Source organism: Enoplosus armatus, chromosome 15 (assembly GCF_043641665.1).
Source record: "Enoplosus armatus isolate fEnoArm2 chromosome 15, fEnoArm2.hap1, whole genome shotgun sequence".
Classification (NCBI taxonomy): domain Eukaryota; kingdom Metazoa; phylum Chordata; class Actinopteri; order Centrarchiformes; family Enoplosidae; genus Enoplosus; species Enoplosus armatus.
This window is the reverse complement of record NC_092194.1, coordinates 16,968,428-16,984,849: the sequence shown is the minus strand read 5'-3', so window position 1 is coordinate 16,984,849 and position 16,422 is coordinate 16,968,428. Positions and strand designations below refer to the sequence as shown.

The 16,422-nt window shown below is 41.6% G+C and overlaps 1 protein-coding gene across 1 annotated transcript in view; it reads right to left on the bottom strand.

Moving 5' to 3' along the window:
* slc25a21 (solute carrier family 25 member 21) overlaps positions 1-16,422 on the bottom strand; it is an 84,351-nt gene that overhangs the window by 1,409 nt on the left and 66,520 nt on the right. Inside the window, exons 3-8 of the mRNA XM_070920594.1 lie at positions 14,646-14,729; positions 6,402-6,468; positions 5,504-5,563; positions 2,368-2,475; positions 2,068-2,232; positions 298-479 (exon numbers count right to left, since the gene is read on the bottom strand). Of these exons, the coding sequence (XP_070776695.1) occupies positions 298-479; positions 2,068-2,232; positions 2,368-2,475; positions 5,504-5,563; positions 6,402-6,468; positions 14,646-14,729 (666 nt within the window). The remainder of the gene's footprint in view (positions 1-297; positions 480-2,067; positions 2,233-2,367; positions 2,476-5,503; positions 5,564-6,401; positions 6,469-14,645; positions 14,730-16,422) is intronic.

Below are 16,422 nucleotides of genomic sequence, written 5' to 3'. Positions count from 1 at the left end.
TGTATGATCACACACGAGGGGGAATACAGCCCAGAATGTAACGTCACTATTTGGTTTCCATTCATCGGATCACAGCATTGCATCAAGTTATTCATGCACTTCCCCTGTAGTTAGTGTAGGAAACTCACACCGCGTAATCAAACCCCGCTAACTTGCAGCCGCAGCTGGTACATTTGTCTTTTCTGACAGCCCGTTTGGCAGATGACCAACTATCAATTGCTAACAAAGTAGACAAAGTGCCTCATTAATTCTTGGATGCACCAGTGACAAGAGTTTCAAATTTTGCCTTGTTCATACCCCTCCTCCCGGTACACCAGTGCCATGCTCTGGAAGCAGGTGCGGTACTTGATCTCTCCGGGAACGGGCTGGGGGCCTTGGATGCGGCTCTTGGCCACGTCGAAGGGAATGTTCACACAGGAGGAGATGGTCCCAGACACTAGGCCGATAGTGAACTTCCTCAGGAACTCCAGGGTAGGGTCCTGGTACAGAAGAGGAGATGCAGGATTAAAAAACTAGCACCATTTTACAACATTTCTAGAGTGGGAACCAGGGGTTAAATATGATGGCACAAAACTTAAGCAGTAAATAAAACGTGCAGCTATAGAGAGAAAGTTTCGTCATGGAGTTAACAAAATAAATGGTGAGACATTGTGTGTATATATATGTTAGCAAAAGCGAAGGAGAGCACGAGGGGGCTTGTGCATATGATTGCAAAGCTGGCATGAAAGCCCTGATCATTTTATGGTAGCGGGGGGCAGATTAGTGCTTCCTGACTGTGGTGCAGCATTCTGATTGGCTGAACAGAAGCACATGTTCTTTGGGGAGCCAAGACAGAGGATTTATAAACAGGGTGCATGCAGGCAGACTGGGGAGGCATATGGGGACAATTTGGGTAATTGGGCTGTGACTCGGCACAGGGGTATTACTGTACCAAAGAAGCCCAGACTCAGAGAGCTCTGACAGCTAATTGGCCGGGATATTTTTACAAATGACAGCAGCCTCTCTGGTCCAGGCCTTTCTCAAGCGGCTGGACACCCTGAGAGCCGAGGTAAATCAACAGCTAATCCCACTTCTTCTGTTTTTTTCAAGCGGGATGTGGGGAAGTGGGTAACATACCCGCGGCCTAAGTAGACCCATCAACCCACTTCCTAACAGCCTTAAGCAAACATCTCCTCACACATTCACTTGTGAATGATGGCAGAGTGTTATCTGCCTCCTCTGTACTATTTAAATGGTGATACGAGAGTCGCCTGGGCTTGGCCGGCTCAATTTGACTATGGACACGTTTGAGTTGCAAACTCATTGCTCGTGTTGCAGACAAAAGGGCTTTGGAGGAACGCCACTATCGGCTCAGCCTGTAAGCTGTCGGAGGCCACTGTATTTATCCTTTTCTGCCTCAACAATAGCCGTTGTTAACCTCTCACAAACAGGATAATTCCATAAATGTACATACCGATGGATCATTCCCAAAAGCAACGGCCACAATCTAAGAAGAGAGCTATTTGGGTCATCCAGCCACATAATTATCATTCACAGAGGATGACCACTTGGTTCTCTGTACACCATGCGTCACTGGAAAAATGTTGAAAATATAGCAGAGCCTGGGCCGCCACTGTAACCTTCTCTTGAAAATAGTATCGTTGTCTGCTTCCAATTAGTTCATTGGAGTTAATCTAATGCTCCAGTTTGTACATGTGGGACCGGCGTATGGTAACGTTTCCATTAAACAAAATTAACTTTTGTTTGGGCCATCAGGCCCAGCCGGATGTGTAATCTGAAACTTTGAGGATGTTATGAGGAGCAAACAGACGAGGTATTAGCTGGGCTGATCTTACAAGCTCCTCTCTGATTTTTGCTTCCTCCTTGCTACGGCAGGCAGGCTAACTAATCATACTGTCAAACACTTTCATTTCCCCACTGGTGGCTGGGACACGTGCGTATCATATAGCCTGAAGTTAGCAAAAATTAGGTGTAGTCAAGGTTACAAACACCAAAGCAAAGCTGAAGTGGTGTGAGAAACAGGACTGGAGGTCGTAGTGCGGTCATAGATTTAGATTGGCATATTACCGGGCTGGTGGGAATGGCATCCTTGACGTTGAAGTAGAAGCCAAAGTAGATCATGTTGAAAACTCCATGGCGTCCCAGTGTTGACGTTAGTCCTTTATTCAGGCCCTTCAGTCCGAATCCGTCTGACTTTATTATCCGTCTTGCTTGAGCGAATGAGGAGGGTTGCTGTATTTTAGAGAGTGAATTCAAAAGGAGGACATGTCAAATGCTGACAAAAAAACCCCAAACCACTGGGCATCTAGAGAAAAGTCCACATTACCAACACATTACGAGTTAAGACAGTATTTCATTTTTATTCACCTCTGTGAAGGAATCTCTGTTGGCCTGGAGACTGACTTTTACCACTTCGAACGGATTGACGACAACAGCCTCAGTCAAGCCAGCGCCGAGCCCCGCTACAGACAGCGCCTGGAGGGGAGATGGACATGATTTAGGAGTGAGAACATGGAGATAATATTTGGGTAGAGACAGAGCATAATAGGCAAACTGATGCAGACAATGACAAAAATTGTGTCCAAGCCTCAAGAGCTTAATGTTGAATCGTATTCTCATTTTCAGAAACTTGTTCCCCGAGTCTTTTTGTCTCGTCTAAAACGGACATTTGTTTCTGTCAAGTCTGTCATTGTGTTGGTTTGACAAATGTTTGAAGACACACAACACACCTGTGTTTGTTATCGTTTGACAAAATGTTAGATGACAGACGGGAGGGAGAGGAAGGTGAACGAAAGGAGGAAACAGGAATGTGAGCAAGCTGTTAAAGATTCATCATTAAAAAGGCAGAAAATTGAAAAAGAAAAAAAAAATTAATTAAGTTATTTTCTAATAACTAAAGAACTCTAACTCATTTTGTGTCACCCGAAGCGGTATAAGAGGATTGATAAATGTATATCCCTGACATGTAATTAACAGTTGATGTTGCAACGGTACATGTATTTGCATGGGGCTGTATATGTCTGTAAGTGTGTGTGTGTGTGTGTGTGTGTGTGTGTGTGTGTGTGTGTGTGTGTGTGTGCGCGTGCGTGCATGCGTGCGTGCGTGCGTGTGTGCGCGCATGCTCACAGAGAAGCGTAATGGGAACATGTCAAGAACGTGTCTATAGCTCATTACTCTTCCTGCCTCTTTATCCTGCTGTCAGAGCCCCGGGACCCATCCTCTCAGACATGCCTTGTGATGTTTACACAGCCAGCCAGCCACGTTTTAATTCCTTATTTGTATTATTACTGTGTGTGTCCTCATTAATCAGAGTGAAGGCATTCAGCTGTGCCACGCTGAATAGGAGAGAGAGCGCCATTCAGAACCAATCTGTAATTCACTGGCACTAATGATCTGATGTGATTACAGTACTTGATATGCGAGGGCCTCTGGGGGGAAATGGGGTTGGAGGCACTTGAGGAAGAGGAAGATGAAGAGACAGAGAAGGAGGTTGAGGAGGAGGAGGGGTAAGAGAGCATGATGGATGGGACAGGTAAACATTTCTCCACCAATGGCTGTAAAAACAAGTTGAGGATATGCGCCGTGCTGGGGCCGCCTCCACGCGGAGTTACAGGTAAGCCATCCATCACGTCTGACACTTGGCTGCCACCTGAATAGGTGGTGTGTGGTGACCGCACCCCAGCAACGCAAATCTGTCTATCTTAAAACTCTGACTCAATATAACAGAAACCAGATTAGTCAAGAAAGATGAAACCACTTGTATATTCATGACCTGTGGTGAAACCCGTCTCCAGGAATTAATAACCGCCAAAACCGCCAAGTAGTCTGTTTATAAGGACAGTGTCACGTTTGACATTATTTTGACTTAACTCCAGCACACAGGATTTAAAATGAAACAATGACTTTGAGGTTTGAGTTGTAGAATTTCCGCTTTAAAAAGGTGTTTTGGGTGTCCATGTCTCGTACCTTTTTACCTTAGGTACTACATAAAAAAGGGCTATGTAAATGTAAAAACGCTCAGATTAAAATTGGGCTGATCTGTACAATGTCTGCCGATTTCAACCTTGAATTGAGCTTGAGCTTATTTTAGAATCGGGCTAAATATCTGCTGGATTGGCGATCGTTTGACTTGCAGTTTGAGGGGGTCACAACACCTGATTAATTGCTTGAACGATCAATGATCTGTTGGATTTCTGGCATGTCAGAAACTTTGGTTTGCTGTGTTGCAGTCTGAGCAGTCCCTTGTAATTATTTTAAGCTATCCTGACTTTCTCCATTTTGTCAACAGTTTTGAGGACACGGTCATCTTGTTTGTCACGGACACAAAACTGACAGGGGGTTCAATGCTTACGTTCAGAGTGAGCAACCACGTTGTGACTGTTGTCGTGAGCAGACGAGCTGATTTAAAAGTGTAATGAGAGTTAACACGACGTACAAGATTACTTAAAACACACAGTATCCGGCCAGCTTTAAACACTGCACTTAAATCTCATAGTCATTGTTTCATTTCAAATCCAATGTGATGGAATAAAGATCCAAAGCAAAACTGTCCTGTAAACTGTAAAAAAACAATAAAAAAAACAACAACTGTATTTGTATTAGCTTGAAATGTTTTAAGAGGATTATACTATTTTTGCCCATGCTAATCATTTACATCCCATACATTTTCTCATACTTGGAGTCAATGATATCAAAACAAAACATTGTCTCTGTAATGGCTCATGACAAGCTGCCAGTTACACTGGCTTTACACAAAGTGGTAGTGGCTGCTCTGCTGCCTGGAATAAAGCTCATATAGTGAAGTGTTACAGCATAATCTTACTCCACATTTGTCCCAACATGTGGTGTACTCTGTTTGGTTAGACTTTTTTAATAAAACTAAGCAACGCTAGCTACATTGGACACAGTTGTTATTATTTTAAGTTGGTTCACAGACTGTTGACCATCTATGATAAGCCTGATATTTGAATGTGTTAGTTAGACATCAAGGATGCTTTCATATGTGCTTAACACCAAACAAGTGTTATTCCAGGCTCTCTTCACTTAATCCCCACGTTCAATGTCAGATGACTTTCTGTTAAGGCAGTAAAGCTGCTGTTAAGATAATTTTGTATTTGCCACAATAGTAAACTAACAAAACTGACTGAATGTTGTTTCAGGCTAGAAACAATATGCTAGGGTTAGCAGGTTAGCTGCCCCATAGAGAAAAAAAGATGTGTAATAAATTCTCTAAGTGTCCTCATGCATTACCTGTATATGCAATGAAACAGCATTGAAACTTCACTACTCTGCATTGACATGAAAATGTACATTAATTTATTTGGCTGGTAAAATTATTCTTGGCATTTCTCTTTGTTTTACCAGCGTTTGGAAGGCGAGCTGAAACGCTGATTTTTGACACTGGGTGTAACGCACTTCCTGGTGCTGTGTGTGTGTGTGTGTGTGTGTGTGTTTATCTTTCAGGTGAGAGTGTATTCAGGTGTTTCTGTGTGTTGAGACTCACCACACCAGGAGACAAAGGGGTCAAATTCAGCAACTTCTTGTATTGCTCAAAGGTGAAAAACTGCAGAGGGAAGATCGGGATAAACGAGCTGTCAGAAAGTCACGGTGCTTTCGTAAACTGACATCTCAATATACATAACACACCCACATATACGTACGTACACACTATTAAAAGCAGCTACCTTAAAAACAGGAGGAAAGGGGAACTTGGATGTTGTATTGCCTCAACTAGCACACGAAAATTAAGCCGTACTTAAAATTTTTGGACGACAACCTCTGTGGAAAGAGAAAAGCCTAATGCACACTCTCAAAAGGACACACGTCCACTGATTTGTTTATCTGAGCAAAGGGCAAAATGCCAGCAGAGGCGTTTTAATCGGAGCTTTAATTTGCTCTAATTCTTCGCTCCAGACATTTCTCACCATCAGCCAGCTTTGCTCGCCGTGTGAGCGATTACCCCATCTTCTCAGTGTGAGTGCTTATTTTTAAAGTTCACACATCCTCGTTTCCAACATCTCATTACAGAGCAGCTTCAAGCCAGGCATCAACCCCCCCACCCACCTTGTCACCCCATTATATGTTAGTGTGAAGCGAGAGATGCTGAGACTTCCTACAAACAAATATCAAAAGATGGAGATCAGGGGAAGGCTTGCTGTAAACGCTTGTAAGTCAATATTTGATATACCAACAGACCAAATAGGAGTGGCTGAGGAGGCAGACATGGCGGAGGGCGTCATGTGTTTAATCAACATGTGTGTACCATGTTAGAGCAACTGCGGTCGGAGTGTTTTCATATGGCAGTCGAGCAGCTCACGGTGAAACCAGAGTCTGAGCGTTGCAACACAGCGCAAGAAGCTTTGCGGTTGCCTATGAACCAACATGCACATCCTTCATCTCACCTTCACCGCTCTCTTTGGTGTCTCTGCCAGGATCGGAGGCAGTATTCCCTTGTAGAAGCCAAAGACTCTGTGGAGAGAGGAAACAAAATGCTACACATGCCGACACATCTGATGACTGTTAAATTACTTTTATGACTCGTCAAGTTCCGCCTGACATTTTGATCAAACAGGATGTAGTTAAGAGCTGAAACGATTAAAAGATTTGTTGACCGACAGAAAAAAAAAAGCCAAACATGACCTAGTTCTAACTTCTCAGTTGAGAAGATTTGCTTTTCTTTGACACATGTGACAGTAAGGCCATAAAATCTTTTACAACAAAGGTTAAGTGCTGGCTAAAAGCAAACCAGAGCTGTACCCACTTTTAACTAATTGTACTCTTGGTGTATGGTATTGGTGTATTTTATTGTATCTCCATATGATACTGAAAGCTGTATATTTTAATTACACTGTACATGTAAAAGCCCGACTAGGGACAAGATTTAAAAATTAGCGATAGCTTTAAACTGTCAAACATCAGTTTCATTCTCTGCATAGGAACTAAGTTAAATTGCATTGTCCGTATCCCTAAATAAATTTAATTAAACTGAATCTCAAGCTATTCGAAGGTCACTATTTTCTGACATTTTATAAACCGTACAATTATTATAATCATTAGTTACAGTCCTAAAAAAGCCATATAATTTAGAAATTAAGCCTTACAGAACCATACCAGTGGTTTTGCGTGTTTTATCCCATTTTCTACAAATCATGTACTGTATACTTATATCACTTATACAACAGCAAGCCATTTTGCAAACCATGCTAGTGTTTGTGTTATGTTTTAGAAATCTGACTGTATTCATTTTGCCATTCAGGGCAGCCATTGGTTTCCATTCATATCTGTTAGATGTTAAAATCCATGTTGTGGACTCCATTTACATGTATTCCTTTTTGACACTTCTGTCCAAAGCGACATACATATGAACAATGAACATCAAGTCTGCATTCATTTTTGTGTTACAGTATCACTGTGAGGTCATGTTGTACAGTCTTGTATTGTTGTTGTATTCATGCAGAGTTGCCTGTTTATTATGTACAGTGTGTGCATGGAGTCTAATACAACAGCCCTGCAATAAATCCTGCCTTCGTGAAGGTTATAATGTTCAGTTTTTGTGTTGTTGAGTTGTATTGCATAATATCGAGAGATGTTTCTAATATTTTGTCCATCCCGTTTATATATGAGGGTAGACTAGATAACAGAAACACGTCTCCGTATAATAAAGTGCAGTCCAAGAGCACCACAAACTACAAGCAACTACAAACTGAGTAGTTTCTGTATTACATGAAAAAGTAAAGCAGACTTGATTTTCATAAATAAATACATAAATCAAACGTCTTCTCATTGATTTTCATACTGTACGGAAATGAATGGAGGCCAATGGCTGCCTGGAACTATAAGAAGAAATGTGTCTAACAAACTGTTGTATAGCATGAATGTACATGATTTGGAGTTAAAGGGGTACTCTGGAAATTTAGAGCTGCACTTCCACAAAGTTGGAGGACTTATAAGATATTAAAGAAGATAATCAAGGCAGCAGAGGCCGAGATATCCTGACCAAAAAGCTGGATCCTACATCTCCCATAATGCAACCAATAGAATGTTTTTAGGCCCTCCCCGCCTGGTGTCTTTCAGTTTGTAATGCAGGCTTTCTGTTACAAATGTGTTGTATCCGAGCCCAAGCTGAGATAACCCTCATCATGTCATTAAGGTTATTTTCTCAGACATGACAAAATAAGTGAAGTTACCCTTATAAGGAGTTTAAATTTACCAGTTTCCTGTTATGGTCCTTTAACATAGCACTTTCTCAAAACACATACTGTTACTACAGGTATCAAATCTCTGACAAGACTGAATATACACTGCAAAGTAATAAAGTATATTGCTACTGTTTGGCAACCTGACTACGAAGATATATTCCGAAACCACAAACCCTGGCAAACAAGTTCTCCAGGAATTTGTGGAGGGAATGTTTTAAGAGTATATTTCAGCGTTTGATATACTGGATGTTTCAAGACGGTAGCTGTATAATTTTAGTCAATTTGGTCGTTTGCCTTTGCTCAATCATACATCCAGCCATGATTTAAAGTGTACTCTGAGGCAGGAAAAATAATAAAATGATACAGTGAGTTATGTATATAGAGACGCATGCCTACATTTTACACAGACTATTTTGTAAGCAATCCATTTTATGGAGTATATTTACAGAGTAAATGGACGGTCTGGTTAGATTGTTAGTTTTATGCAAAGCCCCTTTTAACACACTTGTTAAAACACACAGAAATGCGATTGGATGTTTCTGAAATTCTGAAAGAAATGTCTTAATGATCTTTCTCTTGAAATTTACAGAATCTTTCAGTGAGGTATGCTTTTGATTAACATTACAGTGGAGGTTTCCCCCAAACGCCTGACCAGAGTTTGACATGTAAGAAGATAGTAGTATGTTTTCTGTTTTGCAAAGAGGGCACAAAGCATGTTTCGTATACATTCAGAAGTGCATACATGTGTATTTCCCCCACTCTTCAATTTAGTGAAAACATGGGTGGACTAGTTCATTTGTTTGAACTTGTGTAGTTTACACTGACAGGGCTGCGAAGATGGCGAAGATGTCAGACAAGTTATCAATCAAAAAAACGTATACAGGTGCTAGATTGATTGACAAATGTTTCTTTCTCAAACCCCACCTATCAATGACATAAGAGGACAACAATAGCACACCTGAAGCATCCAATGCCACTGAGTCATTCGCTGTTGTGGCGAACAAACACTTACTGGCAACAACAAACCACTTTTCTTCTGCTGTCACTTCTAAATGTTGCCTCAAAGTGAAACAGGTACAACAGGTCTAATACTTGAAACAAGAGAAACAATAAAAACATCATCTCACATTTTGGAACTACTAAGGATGCTCAAAGCACTGTAGGGATTAAATAATTATCCCCCATCCTCGTGCATTTCTATACACCAACCAGGGAATAGGTCTATACAACACAGCAGCTACGTATGTAACATACACTGCCTCTACCCTTCTGACAAATTGTGCAATTGTGATATAAATCATAATATGTGAAACCACATATTGTCATGTACAAGTTCCATTTTGAAGCATGTCTAACAGCACGACCAACAAGGTGTCCATTCATAACAATCAACAAACCTGTTACTATGCCAGAATTAAAAATGTCGGCAGTCACCAGCTGTCAAGAAGCTTTTCAGATTTCCACACTTTCCTGATTCTTTACCAACGGGAGATTTTTCCATAAGCAAATATTCTGGTCAGGGAAAATGCTAAATATGTAAGTTGTTCATGTCAATTCAAAGTTTCCATTTCTTTTGAGAGAGACCTCAGAAACAAATGCTTGTGGTTAGGTTTCATGGTTGAACTGATGTAAAGCTTTGAAGTCACAGCTTTTTAATTGTAAGGATAAGAATATCACCATGTACAGGGATAAGGCTAGATAATCTGTATTCTTCTCATTGTCAACAGATCCCATGAAGAGACCAAAAACATCAATGAACTTATTTACTATCAAGTCTGTGTAGCCAAAACCTGATATGGCTCATTCCTCTGTATCTGTAGAGCTCCATTGCTGTCCCAAAACTATTCACACATTAATGAGTCACATGTTTTAACATGTTCCTTTATTTATGATGAACACGTGGGCACTGTAGTTCATTTGGAGTCAATACACCGTCCTGCTGCTGTAAATACTCACTGCAACAGCAAATGTGCATTAATCCTCAGCTAAAAATAGTCCCCAACAAATACTGTTGGGGACTATTTTTAGCTAACTATTTTTTTTACTGTTTGAGTAATGTTTGCAAAAAAACACCGTGCCCTGCTGTTATTATTGAAAGTATATATTCATTACCTGTTTTAAAGATGCACGTCTTCACAAAGAATGAATGGGCTCGGGGCTGACAGCTACAGGGTCAGGAAGTCATAAAGTATTGACTAACACATTGCTGGTTTCGGTCTTTTCATGAGATGTGTTGACAATAATGAAAATATCACCAGCCTCATCCTTTAAATCATCAAACCAATTAAAACACTCAAAGTCAAAAGTAAAGTGACAAAAAAATGCATAATTCATCTGTTAATGTGCACAGGACCATTACAGAGAGGGCATCACCTTCCACTTAGCTGCTTGCAGGTTACAGGGAGGGAGAGAAAGTATAAGGGAGTGCGTATTGACACTGAACACAGGTCTGTGGACAAAGAGCACAACGTGGCGTGACCGACTGTATCCTGTGAACAGCGGCACCAGCTCTGTTGTGACAACATTCTCTACAAGTCAACAGAGATGATCTTGGTTGATTGGGTCCAAGTGTAAATATTTTTGCTGCTGGCATACATTTCCAGTGAATATAACCTGAGAAGGGCAGGCCATTACACTTACACAGAATCTACATGAGCGAGGCTGCCTTCCAAAAACAGCAGTGAACCACAACTAATTATCAAAACACTTGTCATCAGGTGACAGATCCAACTTATTTCAACAACACCTGAAGTTACATAAGTGGTACTGGCTCTGGGTAATCGAGACATCATAATAATGCAGGAGTAAGGGCTTATGGCTGAGGAAAATCCCTCTTAAAAATGTATCCCTTATGTGCAAACAAGTTATTTCAGTCAGACGGAAGACCCTTCCCTCGGCTCTCTTTGTCCATGCAAATGGTGGCCACAGATTTCCCGGGTGTGGTGAGGCTGGGGAGCCACCAGGTGATGAAGGAGGGGTGAAATTTGTTACAGAACAAATACGGCCTCTAGTGAGTGGCCATCATTTGAATCCTAATTTGATTTCCAATGGAAAGTACACACTAAGTCCCTTTTTGGCTTTCCAAAACAAATGGCCTCCTGACACAGAGCGAGGGAAGAGGGGGGGCAGGTGGATGTGTGTGTGTGTGTGTGTGTGTGTGTGCGTGCGCTTGTAAGCACTAGTGTGTATGATTTGTCTTTCATTTTCATATACCTTTCCTTTTTTAACAGCCTCCATCCATCTGGAGAAGCGCTTCGCACTGACAGAACTACACACATGGCCGATTAAACAAACTGGCCAATAATATAAAAAAAACAAAACAAACATATTCTGACTTCTTAACAGAAGAAATGTGTAAATGCACAAAGTAAAAGATCATTTGCATCAATAAAACACTTCCTCGAGTACTTCTATGAGGAAATACATAAGAAACATGAGTCACCCCAGGAACGTTTTCACATGTAAACAACTGGCATGCTTCATCTGCAAATATTTTCACTTTCCCAGTGTCTACTGTAACCTTGACATTGTCACCAACAGGGACAATACTTCAGAATTACAGCAGGATTACCAGTGGCCAGCATTCACAAAATAAAGGCACAAATAACACATTTCTCTACTTGGTGTATGCATGCACACCATGAGGTAGAAATTATTATTATTTACTCACATCTAAAGTAAACACAGAAAAGTTAAAAATATGATTAAATATGTTATTTATGGACTTTGAGGCATGGGAATTGGAAGTGCGTTAGTGATAATTGATTACTGGAGGAGAATTTATTTCCTGCTATGACATGATGAACCCACAGTTCTTGTTTCTGGTGCTCAAATGTTCATATTCTATCACATTTTGATGAATTTGGTGTAATCCATAGGATGAAATAGAGAATAACGACAATTTAAAATGCTTCCTTTTGCCTAAATGTGGAAACTGTAAACCATATTCCATAGAGAATATTACTCAAACAAACATGCTTCTCTTTTTGAATTTTTAGAGGAAGAAAATACTGTTAAGGGAATAGTTTGACATTTTATTCACTTTCTTGATGAGAGTTAGACGAGAAGATTCACACTCATGTCAGTACAGCCAGTTAGCTTAGCACAAAGACTGGAAACCAGGGGAAACAGCTAGCCAGGCTCTGTCTAAAGGTAACAAAATCCACCTACCAGCACCCCTGAAATTCACTATTTAACATGTTGTATCTTGTTTAATCCGTATAAAAACAGAGGTGAAAAAACAACATGTAAGAAGCAAATAAGCGTGTTTCCCAAAACTACTCCTTTAACATGATTGTTCCCTTCTTAAAAACCATGCCTGCTTCCCCGAAGCAAAACTTATGATGCTTATCTTGACTTATTCACAATGAATGTCGATATTTTTTGCATGGGTGGTCCCAGCTGGAGTCAATCCCCCCCCGAACCCTGCACTAGTTCCAGGCATTAGTCACTGATCTACTATACGCAGGCCAACGTCCTGTGCTGTAATGCATGGACCCGTTTAATATTCCTGTGGCCGTGCTTTGGGTCCCGACCCAGTCTCTGGATACCACACTGGTAAAGAATGCTCGAGAATAGAGTCTTTTTGTTTCCCTCCAGACGGAAACACTTAACACATGCTCACACTGCTACACCCACATGCAACAGAAAAAGGAGCGTGGCCTGTAAGGCAATACACCAACCAAGTGTTTGTGAGCATAGTTCGCACTGTCACACACTCATGAGCACAGCTACAGGATTTTATGCTATATTTTCCAGATTTAATAACAACCCTGATGTAAAATTGAGTTTTTAACAGAAATAATCCACACTGTAACAGTAATTTCTTAACCACAAGCCTTCAAAATGTATCCTGCTGCTAAAAAATAAAGTCTATAGGTGTAGTTATTGTGTCCAGACTCTTTACTGTCTAAAAGATGGTGTCACTTATGTGCACATTTCCATGTCTTTCCTCAGTTTAATCACCAAGCTCGAGCTGAGAGCTCAGGTTTCCTCCCTCATCACCTCAGAGAGAGAGTGAGGGCTGGTGTTAGCTCGGCCCTGCCATGAGCTGACGGGAGATGTTTATTTTTAATAATAATTCTACAACAGAGGGGCCTAACACTATTTGTATAAGTTATAACTAAGTGCTTTGGCCTGGAGGTAATCCGCAATGTGCTACTGAGGAGTGATTACAGCCTCAGCAAAAATATACTGTTGAGTGATAATTGGTCGACATGAAAGCGGATCTTCCGTCTGCAGGGACTCTCTCCAACACACAGCTTTGGTGCATGAGCAGTCAAATAGCTCTCATAGTTGATGGTGTGGATGCTGTGTAATTTGGCAAACATTTTATTGTGACAGAGAGTTCTCTAGAAATGCATGCAGACCTACTCCCACAGGACACACCCAAAAAGCATGCAGGCACAAAGGTATTAAATTTCACACTGTGTGTGAGAGTGTATGTGGGTGTGTGGGGTGAAGAGGGCACGGCTACTGTAGCTGGATAGCTGTGTCTGTTGAACTACAGCCAACATGAGATTTCCAACTGTCACAAGCCAGCCTCTCGCAATGAGCTCGCTCACACCCTGCAGCAGATCACCTTTATATCCGCTGTAAAGCTGTCGACTCGCCGTAAACAGAGCGAGTGGCACTTTCTCCTGCACCTGCACTGTCTCACAGTCCTGTCACGGGGCAGGCAGAGGAGGAGGGAGCATGGCAGGATGACTGTCTTTAGTTAGTTGGGAAAGTTTTACATTTAGGTTTTTAGCCAATAGCAGCTGCACTCCAATGAATGATAAGGCACGTTCAGTGGCTTGCTGCAGGATATTTGTATAGGCTGTTGACAGACACAACGGCTGTTTTGAAGCATCTGAACCTGTAACACTTTCAGTTTTCCAGCCACTAGACCACCTTGACACCACACCTGTTAGTCTGTTTGAATAAAGCAGCTTGGCTACATATGTATAACCCACTAACATCTTTTCCTGAGCAGATTATTTTTGATGACATGGTGGCTTGATATACTTTAATATGGAAGCTACACCATCAGCAAATGCTGGTTTGATTCATTTATAGTATTAGTCCATTTATAAATGCTCTTGTACTTTTTGACATGATGTGTTAGACACCGTTGGCCAACTATGGCTTGGCCACTGCCATTGACCATCAACTCTTTCTTTACATTATCATATTATGTACTTTAAAATGTTTTTCGCATGTGAACAAATTGTTTGTGTATTGGTATTTACAAATGTGCTCGCCACAAATTGCCCTTTGAAAGAAAAAAAAAGTATTTTGAATTTAATTATTACACAAAACTAATGCCACCTTCACACTGAGCCATCTGCCATATGAGAGAAGAAGGAGAAATGACTCCTTCCTTGCACTCAGGAAACATCACTGGTGCTCTGAAGAAACCTAATTCATGACCTTTGTAGCTGGCAACAACTGTTGTGGATAACCTACCCTTCGTTGCGGAAGATGGTCCGGAAGCAATCACCCAGGTTCTTGTAGCTGCTGGGGTCGCTGGTTCCCCTTTGGATCTGGAACCTGCAATGACAGTTCTCATTAAAGCTTCTATCACTGTAAATATTACTTTTTATTGTCCTCATTGTAAATTACATTGTAACACCTGCGTGGAAAATAAATAAATAGCATGAATGAGATCATTTCCCTCCTTATTTTCCTCCCCTCTTCCTTTCATCCGGTGTTTTTTCCTCCTCTTCGAACATGAGAGGCTCCTACCACCAGGTCCCCCCAGCGCAGGGGAGAACTCAAACATTTATTTAACCCAACCGATCCAATTAGCCACCCAACTCCCCAGGACCAGGTCTTTTGCAGCAATCTTTTCGGCTACTAACATGCTAGTAAGCCAACTGTAACAGCTCTTCAGTTACGTGTAAATTTTTAATATGATGGAACCAGTCGAGGGACTTTTTGTTGTATAGCAAACATGCTGGTACCTCCCTAATAAAGGCTGGTGAGCTGTGCGTAAATCTTTTACATGAGAGACCAGTTGGGGGTGAAAGAATGAATATAAATGGTGCCTGTTAGAGATAAAGAGTTTCAGGTACTGAGACGATTAGAAGAGATCTCATTATATACTGCCACATGGCTTAGACATAGATCCTAAACTCCAACAAAAAATATGTCAAACTAAATGGTCTGATGAGACTAAGCAGTGATTTTAGATCCAATAATTTGAGCAATTAACAAAACACCATAAATGAAAGCATGGTTCAAAATATGATGAATGATAACTAGTAATAAATGATTTCCCTGCAAAAAGTAAAGAACCTCAGGGACTCTGAGGGCAGAAACAGAGGCTGAAGTGAAGAGAGTAGGAGGGAACGGGACAAGAGAAAGATTCCCTCCTCATATGGCTTCAACTGCCAGGTCACAAGGTCAGCAGTAAGTCGTCCATGCGGGTGCCTGATGGGGCCATAAAGGGCCCCCGGGTTCCAGTGGAGGGGGAGTTTAGTGGGGTGAGCGGCCTTTCATATCGCCAACAGATTAACATCTTAGAGGGGTGTCCCTCAAATCCTATTTGGTGGATTCCCAAATAGCTTGTAACCCGTTCCTGAAAACCAGTTAAAACAGCATAATAAATAGATGTCTGACACCATATTAAAGAGAAGAAGAAAAAGAAGGACTCGAGGTATGAGGGGATGGTGGAATAAGGGGTACGGAGTGGGGGCAAAGACCCGGAAGATTTAAGACTACTGGGGCTTGTAAACATATTCAAATCTAGCTTAATTAAAGGCATATGATGCTGGGGTCAAGGATAGAAGGGACCCTGTCCCCAGTCTCCCCCTGTCTCCTTTGCTTTGCCTGCCTCGACACGAACCGGCCCTGAGAGAGTGGGGTTGGCAGGGCCGTGGTCCGGTTCCAGCCCCCTGACTCCACTCGTGACCCCGGGGTCACCTCATTTCCTCATGGCCCTCTCCTACCCTGCCATAAAAGCCAGGGACCAAACAGCAAGGCTCAGGGAGTGGGAGATAATAGGGAGGACCAGAAGAACTTGTGGCAGCAGGGGAACCGTCAGGCCCCTGGCTAGGAAGTTGCTAATGTCGCTTTTCACAGCAACAAACAGTGGAAAATAAGACTCAAAGCTTCAGTCAGTCCTGGTTGAATGTCCTCTTTACAGGATTTGTACAGAAAAAGAGCTCTAGTTTCTGCTAATAAGGCCTCAGTGATGATATACTGGTTGGCTGAAGAAGAGCACAGGATAACCTCCATGGTG